Source organism: Ruditapes philippinarum, unplaced genomic scaffold (assembly GCF_026571515.1).
Source record: "Ruditapes philippinarum isolate M1 unplaced genomic scaffold, ASM2657151v2 ctg2766_1_1_1_1, whole genome shotgun sequence".
In the NCBI taxonomy this organism is placed as follows: domain Eukaryota; kingdom Metazoa; phylum Mollusca; class Bivalvia; order Venerida; family Veneridae; genus Ruditapes; species Ruditapes philippinarum.
Genome location: NW_026865110.1, coordinates 283,421 through 294,647, shown reverse-complemented (window position 1 = coordinate 294,647; position 11,227 = coordinate 283,421). Strand labels below are relative to the sequence as shown.

General features: G+C 33.0%; 1 protein-coding gene across 1 annotated transcript; it reads left to right on the top strand.

Annotated features, from left to right (window-relative positions):
• Nucleotides 1-1,092: 1,092 nt before the first annotated feature.
• On the top strand, nt 1,093-8,168 carry LOC132727854 (sodium/nucleoside cotransporter 1-like; the record flags this gene model as incomplete). Its single annotated transcript, XM_060713441.1, has 7 exons — nt 1,093-1,254; nt 3,064-3,189; nt 3,721-3,851; nt 4,031-4,115; nt 4,571-4,747; nt 5,661-5,841; nt 6,276-8,168. Coding segments are annotated over 7 exons (963 nt in total), but the record flags the coding sequence as incomplete, so codon positions are not given.
• Between the last annotated feature and the right edge of the window lie 3,059 nt (nt 8,169-11,227).

The window sequence follows — 11,227 nt, the reverse complement described above, 5'->3', positions numbered from 1 at the left end:
TAAAAAAACATTTTTTACAACATTAAAATTTTTGGCTGCTAGGCCCGCCAGGCCGCTAGGCCGCCAACTTCACAAAAAATGACAAAATTAAAAAAATCTCTGAAAGTGATTTTTTCTTTAGATATGTCCTTTAAATAACAATAATTATCTTTAAAAACTTCATTAAATGCCGTTTTATTGTTAAAAAAAACATTTTTACAACATTAAAATTTTTGGCTGCTAGGCCGCCAGGCCGCTGGGCCGCCAACTTCACAAAAATGACAAACTTAAAAAAATCTCTGAAAGTGATTTTTTCTTTAGATATATCGTTTAAATAACAATAATTATCTTTAAAACTTCATTAAATGCCGTTTTATTGTTAAAAAAACATTTTTACAACATTAAAAATTTTTGGCTGCTAGGCCGCCAGGCCGCTAGGCCGCCAACTTCACAAAAAAGACAAAAATTAAAAAAATCTCTGAAAGTGATTTTTTCTTTAGATATATCGTTTAAATAACAATAATTATCTTTAAAACTTCATTAAATGCCGTTTTATTGTTTAAAAAACATTTTTACAACATTTAAAATTTTTGGCTGCTAGGCCGCCAGGCCGCTAGGCCGCCAACTTCACAAAAATGACAAAATTAAAAAAATCTCTGAAAGTGATTTTTTCTTTAGATATATCGTTTAAATAACAATAATTATCTTTAAAACTTCATTAAATGCCGTTTTATTGTTAAAAAAACATTTTTACAACATTAAAATTTTTGGCTGCTAGGCCGCCAGGCCGCTAGGCCGCCAACTTCACGCCGCTAGGCCGCCAGGCCGCTGGGCCGCCAACTTCACGCCGCTGGGCCGCCAGGCCGCTAGGCCGCCAACTTCACGCCGCCAGGCCGCTAGGCCGTTAGGCCGCCAACTTCACGCCGCCAGGCCGCCAGGCCGCTAGGCCGCCAACTTCACACTTAGAATATTATAATCATGTAAAACCTTAACAAAACAATATTATGCTCGCCAGAGGCTCGCATAATATGATTATTTCAACTCGTTCAAGAAATTTAGTATCAAACCTACACTCAGTCAATATCTTCTATTTACATTTTCACTATATTTCAGGTTTTACCGGTGGTTATCTTCTTTAGCTGCGTTATAAATGTTTTATATTACCTTGGAGCCATGCAGATGATCATTAGTAAGATAGGATGGTTACTAAAGATGGTCCTAGGAACAACTGCCCCAGAATCCCTGTGTGCTGCAGCTAATATCTTTGTAGGACATGTAAGTATTGTTACAGTAGTTTGTTAAAATTTTGTTCATAGAATGATGCAATTCAAGGGGGATAACTATTACTCACATTTTGTTAGAAGTTTTGTCCTCCTATACTGTAGATGTTTGTTTGAAACTTATATGATCAATGGATAAATGACATCCACAATGTTTGCTCAATAGATTTTTCATTTTTGAAATGGTTTTAGATATTTAAAGTGAAGCATTACGTAACGTACATTTTACCTTTGCCAAGTTTAAAATCGGCTGCTACACAGGGGTTATCTTTTTTTCATATATGTCATACAGATTTAATATCTTTTTGCCAGAAACAACAAGACTTGAGTGTTAGGATGTTTTGTTGTGGAACATGGTTTAGTAGAGTTTTACCAAGTTGGTATTCAAAACACCCCCTTTTTTATTCTCCCCGAAAAATTTCGGGGGAGCATATAGTTTGGAGTTATTGCCCTTTGTTAATTTTAACACTTTGAACTTTGTCCGGAACATAACTCTTGTAGGTAGATAGATCTCATTGAGTAGAGGTGCAGTGCAAAGGAACCATAACTCATTTTTTAATTATCTCCCCTTTTAGAAAAGTCTTGTCCAGGACATAGCTGTAAAACTAGATATCAACATGAAACATTGTAGGTAGATATATCTCAATGGTTAGATGTGCAGTGCACAAGAATCATAACTGTGCCTTGCCTTATTCTGGAGTTATTGCCCTTTGTTTATTTTTACTTTTTGAAGTTGTCCGGGACATAACTCGCAAATCATAAGAGATATCATCAAGAAACTTTGTAGGTTGATAGATCACATTGATTAGAAGTGCAGTGCAAGGAACAGTAACTCTGCTTTGCCTAATTTTGGAATAATTGCACTTTGAACTTCTTCCAGGGACATAACTCTGAAATTACAAGAGGTGTACTTTCCTGTGTCCAAAACCTATTCGGGGAGCATCACCCGGCTCAAACCCGGCTCTTGTTTATTAATGTGTTTTATTAGATTAGTCTAATGTTACCATGACTATTGTTAGAATTTCACTTGTCGGGGACTCATTTTATTGACACTGTCTCGTCATATAGGAATATATTTGGGCTAAGAGTGATGTTTGGCGCGCCTAAAACCGGTTTAAACTCCCCAGTGGTGTAACTATCTATGACCGTTCTAAGGCGGTATACTTCTGTGTTTCGTCGTGTGTTTCACAATAATGTATTGCTACTTGTTTGTTTTACGATGTCTACCTTGCTTAATTGTCGTCGTTAACGGTAATTATTTTCTGCCCCGCCATTTGTCCCATTTTTGTTCCTACCCCTCCCTCTTTTCACAATTTAGGTCCTAGTCCCTATTATTTCTGTATAGGCCCATTTCAGTTTTTATTATTTCACATATAACGTGTCCTCCTTTTGTCGCCATTATGTCCTATCCCGGTTTTGGTTATTGGGCATTTTTAGTGCCATGCTGTGCTAGCTTTGGTGTGTTTTGGGCTGCGTCCTATTAACGTTGTCTTTGCCTTGTTGATCATTATTCTCGTTTTTTGTTTGACTTAGACATACATGTTTGTAGGTCATAAATGTTTGCCACTAAGACTTCTTTTTGACCTGCAGTACTCTTGTTGTACTTAATAAACTACTGCAATTGTCTCTGTCTGTCTTACAGTTCTTGTAACAATTTGAAGTACCAAATAGCCATTACTAATTAACAGTTTCATTATTTACTGATGTATTAAAAACAAAGCTTAAATTGTTAGTATTTAAAGGTAAATTCAAGATTGTCAGTTTTGAGTTGTTTGTTTTATTTTTTTACTTGATTTTATTTCAGACTGAGGCACCCATCATGATTCGTCCATTTTTAAAACAAATAACAAAGTCGGAATTAAATGCAGTAATGACCGGGGGATTTGCCACAATTGCTGGAGCAGGGATTGCAGCTTACAGCTCATTTGGGGTATTTTGTCAGCAATGACTGATTATATTTATTAGAACCATAATATTTGTACTACAGATCTAAGTTCTTCATGTTGAAAGTTTGGAGAATTGTCCTTAGGTCTATAATTTTGTAAATATTTCAATAACAATTTTATTGTTTACTTTCTAAAACTGTGTGCAATGATGAGAGACTTATGGGGTCTTCATATACCACTGTGACCAGCAAGCCTGACCTGGGACCCAAAAATCATTATTGTGACCCACTGTCAAGCAAGAGATACCCATAACAAAGTATCATTGGTGGCTTACTTCAAATCTTATGAGTCTAACAGTCGTTTGTCTCTCACCACTGCTACAGAAATCATGTGGGATTAGAATATATCATTTAAAAATTATATGACTTATAATATTGGTGTCATTTAAAACCTAATGAACTAAAATACCAACAGTAATTATAACAATTTCATCCAACAGTCACTTGTAGCATTTTTAATTATTTATAAATTATTTTAACCTGAGATTTTTATAACCGATTCCATTTGTTATGTAGGTACCACCAGAACATTTACTATGTGCGTCAGTGATGAACGCACCTGGTGCTCTAGCAGTATCTAAGTTATTGTATCCTGAGACAGAAAAAAGTAAAATCAGAAACATATCTGATGTAGATACGGGAGAAAGGTAAAAATGTCTTAACATTTAACATTATAATTATCATGACCCCAACCTAGATATGCCAATGTTCCCAACCTAGATATGCCAATGTTACGTTTTTATTTCAGGATGAAAACATATATCATTAATTCTTTAGTAGTCAATACTTTATTTTGTCTCATGATTAATATTTTATTTTATTCAAGTAAGGAGAGAAATATTATAGATGCTGCAGCTGCTGGCGCATCAGCCTCCATCAAATTGGTTGCCATCATTGCTGCCAATCTTATTGCCTTCCTATCATTATTGCATTCGTAAATTGCCATCCTGGTCCTGGCGTTAGGAAGTCGGTTTGCTCACTCCTGAAATTCTCGTCCAGGAATCATTTTATTTTATATTTAACATGTATTACATTTATTAAACATACAAATTATAAACATAATGACTATATCTAAAGATTTAATGTTTGAGCAATAACCTATGGGTAGGAAACTACAATATTGATAGATATACAGTATATGAACTAGAGGTGATATGCATGACATTTTTAAACAATGTTAATACGTAATAATATCACTTACTTTAATGCAAATAACAAACATTGCAGACGGAAAACTTACAAATTGATTATGTAAAGGTTGAATGAATTTGTAAACATTTACATTGTATTTAGAAAAACCATACTTATAAAAAGTGAAATTATTACAATTAAGGTCACATTACAATAGACTATGTTTCTGTTTCAGATGATTTGTTCATACATTTTTATGCCAATAGCTTATTTAATGGGTGTGGAATGGTCAGATACAGGTGTTGTGGGAGAATTGGTTGGAATCAAAACTTTCTTGAATGAGTTTATAGCATACCAGGAACTTGGAACATTTATAAAGAACAGGTCAACCTGTACTGGGGAGTATCTCTCAGTAAGTTCACAATTTGATATATATCATATAAGTTAATATGTTTAATTTGTGAGATATGGTTTATATCACACACTGTATGAAAATGATATAAATGTATTTGTGGTGGTTTCAGGATTCTAAAATATATTCTACTTTAACCAAAGTAAACTGTTTATGATTTTATGATATTTTATGTTGACCACATGATTATATATTAAACTTTCATAGTTTTGAGTGAATATATTTTTTTTGCATTGTGAAGTAATACAAATGTAAGTACTCCATAAAATTGATGTAAGTACTTGGTTATATACGAGTATTTATTTGCCATTCTCAAGAGTGATGTAAGAGTTACTTCCCATGTTTATGCGTCTATATCTTATTGTAGCTGATATGACATCTGCCTAATTCACTTGATTTTGTATTATATATTGTGTGGCGTATTGTCCCAAGTTCATACCACAACAAGAGCAATTGAATGTCATTTAAACAGCTGTTCAACAGCTAGTGCATTTTAAATAGCTGGTTGACTTGTTATTATGTACCGTTTGGTGAAATGGAAAAAGATGACAACACAACAACTGACTTGAAGTCCAACAATAATTGTTATCGCTAAGTCATAAAGGCTAAACCACATAATGCCCAGCATCTGACAACACAATAGAAAGACAATATTGCTGATGGTTAAACTTACCATAGTATATCTTTTGACAAACTAGAAAGTCAAAGAAAACCTAAATAGTAAGAGTGTAACTATATAAGTATACTGTCAAAAGGTTATGTATGACTAGATACAAGATGGTAGAAACTAACTCGGGACTACTGTATTGCAAATGTGTACAATTCTTTCAAGGCAGTTATGTATAAGGTATATTAAAGATGCCTATAATATAAACTTACATTGATATAATTTTAGATCACCATTTTATTTCAGATAAGATCTCAAGTGATAGCAACATATGCTCTCAGCAGCTTCTCAAATTTCAGCTGTATTGGTATACAGTTGGGAGCTTTAGGATCGATGGCTCCTGAGAGGCGTGGCCATATAGCTTCTATTGTGTTAAGATCACTCTTTGGAGGTGTGGTTACATGTCTCATTACCGCCTCTATTGCTGGTAAGTACAAAATTTGATAATGTGTACATGCCCCTTTTGGATGCGTTTCAACCTCTTTGTTACAAGTTCACCTAAAGGCTTTGAGATATGATATTTGTGTTCAATGCCATCCTTTTTTCAAGATTACGCACATAATTACAGGTTATTTAACATTGAACTATACACCAGTGTAATATATTTAAACTAAGACACACGATTAATGATGAAGGGTAGGGATGCCACATGTCATTTATCAAACTGTGAAAAAATAATTATAACCTGTATTGTACATTCATATAGCTGCTGTCCAATATAGGATATATTGAATACTATAGTGTAAATGCAAGCATTGAATAACTTTATTTCATAAGTTCAATGTTAGAATTAAGACTGTTATATAGACACATTAGGATGATCTACCTGTACATACTGAGAATTGGATACTTAATTTTCAGGTTTGCTGTTGGTTGATGAACCTGTGGATTTATGTATAGACGGAGCAAACGGTACTGTCAGCATGAATGTAACCATGGCAACTTTGAATGACGCTTATTAAAGGCCCATATAAACTACTAAAGAGGCCAAACTTCCGAGGGGCAAATGTCCGGATACCATATAAAACATATGGAATACAAAATGTCTCTCTCTCGAATTTAAATTTAAATAAAAATGACTGAGTAACTACTTGTTGCATATATTTCTTTTAAGTGTCAAGAGTTATAGGTTTTTATTTCTGCAAGGTAAAATATTTTCTAAACGTTAGGATGTTGGAAAATTAGGTGAATGGCAATGGTAATGGCAATAAGGTGTTCCTTCATACCATATCTGAGCCTGACCAGCTGTCATAACTTGCCATGTGACAAAACTGTTCATTCTTTTTACTAAATTCCAGTGTTTTGATAATAAAAAGTCAAAATTAAAACAGAGTGTACTATATCCAAAGGAAGACAGTTCAGCTACTTGAAATCATTTGAACAACGGTTATTGTTACTTCACATCAGTTTGATAGATACAAATTTCTTGTTTTAATGTACTTAAGACGTGTGATTGCCTAAACTCATTTTCTCGTTGGAATGTTCAAATTGAGTGTTTAGACAAAATTCGTTGTTTTTGTTGGAATGTTCAAATTAAGTGATTACACAAAACTTTTCAGTTAAATATTCAGTAACTTTCTATCAGCATTAAGCATTTGAAATAAGGACTATTAATGTGTGAACTCCTCATTTCATGATGTTTGATGGGCAAGTCATTACATTCATAAGAATACGTGGCATACATGCTTAAGTTAAAATACAAGTACCTCTAATTAAATAATACTCGATTTACCTTTTTGTATGATTTTAAAAGACAGTATGAAAAGTGTTCTGTGATAAGAGTTAATTTTATCATATTTAATGTATTGTTTTTAAGTATCTTTCTTGTACATATAATGCACAGAATTTATTTAGGATGAAATTGCTTTTTGTTTTGAATTGTTTTAACATTGTGTACAACTGATATTTATTTTGCATTATATTGTAATATATTGTATTGTTTAAGAATACTGTGTTTGAAACTGGCAATAATTGTTTTTCTTATGTGTTCATAATTTTGTATTCATGTCTGATATTTTACAGTTGTATAGATGATATACATGTGCTTGTAATTGTGTTCAATGATAGTTTTGTGATATTCACATTGTAAATTGATTTCTTTAAAGTTGAATGCCATCATATGAGGCAAAAAAACAAGGAAAATGTACTATTGTTTTAAGAAAAGTTGAAATATTCAGAATTCAAGCAATGATTTACATATATTGTCCCTTTTGCAATGCGTTTATTACTTTCTTTGTTCACTTGACAATGTTTTTCTTTTTAATACAATTTAAACGAATTCACGAAAAAATAAGCATGAATCTTGAGGTATTCTGCTTAAAAATGTGGAATAACAATATTAGCATGCTTTCGTATTTGGGACTGCTTCCTTCACATCCAGCTTTTAAGGTATCTATTTCATGAAACATCGGCAAAAGTCAGGAAAAAAAACCTAGTTACTGTATAAAAGTATTGTTATGAAAACATATGCACACTTGATTTTTTTATTTTACGGGTTCCGCATAAAAAAATGTTTTTGTTTACACTGTCTTAATTGTCTTGAGTACAGATGTATCATATTGGTAAACATAAATGATATTAAAATTGCATTATATTAAAGTATAGTAAGTGTAGTAAGCAAGTCTACAAGATATAATAAGCCACGCCTTTAATATCAAATATCGTTATTGTTACTGTGTGTATGTTTACTTGATGTTTGGGAGTTTATGAGTGTATACTTGGATGCAACACATATAATAAAATATATAAACCATCCTTCGGGTCTTGTTTAGTTTGTGTGCTAGTAAGCCATCCAAATAGAAAATATAAATGTTACAGTAAGGAAATAGATGGAATTGTTGTATGCTAAAATTTAAATAATGCATGGTTCGAGTTTAAATGCGTAGGTATACGATCACGAAGGTGATTAATTACAAAGCATTTTTGTACTTTAATGCACGAAAAAATAATCTCTTTTTCCATTCTAACATGGTAATAAAAAATATGTTGAACTACATTGAGCGCAGAAGTAATTTTCCTGACGTCATTTGGTTTATTGACTTCATATCTGATGTGTAAGTGTGCATATTGCCTGATGATTATATTACTGACGTTTATATGAATATGTTGACAACCGATACCGGAGTGAATAGAAATGGGCGTCTTTTAATTAATGTATCTGAATGATCTTGAAGATGTGTTTTAAGCTAAAGGAGCCGACGACATAGATACTGGTATTTTTAAGATATGTTTATTATGCTCCCCCGAAAACTTTCGGGGGAGCATATAGTCGGCGTCTTGTCCGTCCGGACGGACGGACAGACGGACGTTCCAACATTTTGGGTTTAGGGGCTATTTTCTTTGTTATTTTCTTTGTTTTCTTAAAGCCGCATGCCTCCAGATGAGCCAAAATATTTCAAGAAAAAGAAACTTGAGAAAAACGTTCTAAGATGTTAAGAACATTAGAAATATTCAAGATCAAGTAATAATGTACATTTTGTCTGCTTTAGATGACTGATTTTGCAGAATTTATTACCATAATTCTGCATACTTTGACCTCTTTTCGGTAATTTATGTGGACTGTAAGTGTCGTTTGCAATGTTTTAATTACTTTTCTTGTCATCCTCATAACATTTTACTTTTTAAGTATGTTTTCAAAATTTTCATGAAAATAAGCATTAGTCTGGAGGCGTGCTGCTTTAAGGGCTACTAGCCCATAAACCCTTTGATCACGGAATGAACCTATTGTTCTCTTTTGTTCTCTTTACTGTTATATAGCCCCTAAACCAAAAATGTTTGCTCGTCCGTCTGTCCGTCCGTTGTCTTGTCCGGAGCATAACTTGAAAACCCTTGGAGATAATTTGTTTAAACTTCATACAGTGGTAGAGGGCATTGAGGGGGAGTGCAGTGTCAAAGAACCATAACTCTATTTTGCCCGGTTTTTGAATTATCTCCCCTTATAGGAAAATCTTGTCCGGGACATCACTCTAAAACTATAAGAGATATCAACATTAAACTTTGTAGGTGAATAGATCTCAATGGGTAGATGTGCAGTGCATAAGAACAATAACTCTTTTTGTCCTAATTTTGGAGTTATTGCCCTTTGTTAATTTTAACACTTTGAACTTTGTCCGGAACATAACTCTAAAACTATAAGAGATATCAAGATGAAACATTGTAGGTAGATAGATCTCATTGAGTAGAAGTGCAGTGCAAAAGAACCATAGCTCTGTTAAGCCTCATTTTTGAATTATCTCCCCTTTTAGAAAAATCTTGTCCAGGATATAGCTGTAAAACTATAAGAGATATCAACATGAAACTTTGTAGGTATCTCAATGGGTAGATGTGCAGTGCACAAGAATCATAACTCGGCCTTGCCTAATTCTGGAGTTATTGCCCTTTGTTTATTTTCACTTTTTGAAGTTGTCCGGGACATAACTCGGAAACCATAAGAGATATCAACAAGAAACTTTGTAGGTTGATAGATCACATTGATTAGAAGTGCAGTGCAAAGAACAGTAACTCTGCCTTGCCTAATTTTGGAATAATTGCACTTTGAACTTTTTCCAGGGACATAACTCTGAAACTACAAGAGGTGTACTTTCATGTGTCCAAAACCTATTCGGGGAGCATCACCCGGCTCAAACCGGGCTCTTGTTGTTGTATGCAGACGATATAACTATGACGCCGTTACCAAGCGACGTTAATAACGTCATTGTCTTGAATATCCCTTTAATGACCGGGTGAAACCGGTTGATATTTCTCTTCCATTATTATTGCAGTTTTGTTAATAAACAATTGCAATGTAAATTTGAAAAGGCATCGTTTCTTTCTCCCGCTATTTTTATCCGTATTGTTTCAAACATTTTGTTTATTGTGTTTATTTATATATATATATGTTTTATGCGAATATCTAGCCCCATGTAAACGTACATAGAAGTTTATTGATACATTGTTTTGTATTTCTTTATATGTATATTACCAATAGTAACATTTTTTTTTGTTTTGTTTGTATGATTTAAACGTTTTGAGCCAAACACTTTTGCAATAAATCAAAATCATATAGCTTACGTTAGTAAATGTACTACAAAGACCAGTGTATGGAACAAAATTTCATTTATGCTTTAAAGTATACTATGTAATCGATGCTGACACTGTCTCTCCCGAGACTGCAAGTATAATTCATACATGAATTATTTCTTACTATTATATATTTGAATGTAGAATCTCTTAAAAAGTAAATAACTTGTAAATAAAATATTTAATCAATGGTAACCATAAAAAATAAAAGAAAAGAAATACTTGCAGTCACGTCATTTTGCTATGTAATTAGTAATTTACTTATTCATACATGTAATTGTATATATCATGAATGCTTATACATGACTCTTTTGAGAATAAATTAGCAAAATAAAGATTCTTCTTCATATGTCGTGTAATGCACATGATTGCCCTATTTGAAAGATGAATAGTGTGAAGCGTGTTACAACATTTATTTAAGTAACGAAATTTTAGATCCTGTTATCTGAGTTTATGACGGATCTCTTTAACAAAGCATATATTTGAAACATTATTATTATTTAATTAGATATGAGGTAATATAACTTTCGGAAGCCTTTTCGTTAGTTTCCGTATTGTATTACGATTTGCTAATTGATTTAAGTTGAGGAGATTACGTCACGTGATTATTGCGGTAACATGTATGTAAACAAACACGGTGAAAAATATATATGAAAATCGAGTTTTAACAGATTATAAGATAAAATGTGTTCCTATAATTCATTAAAAAGTCAATTATGAAACAGATAACTTATGAAGTAAGCATGAGATGGGGA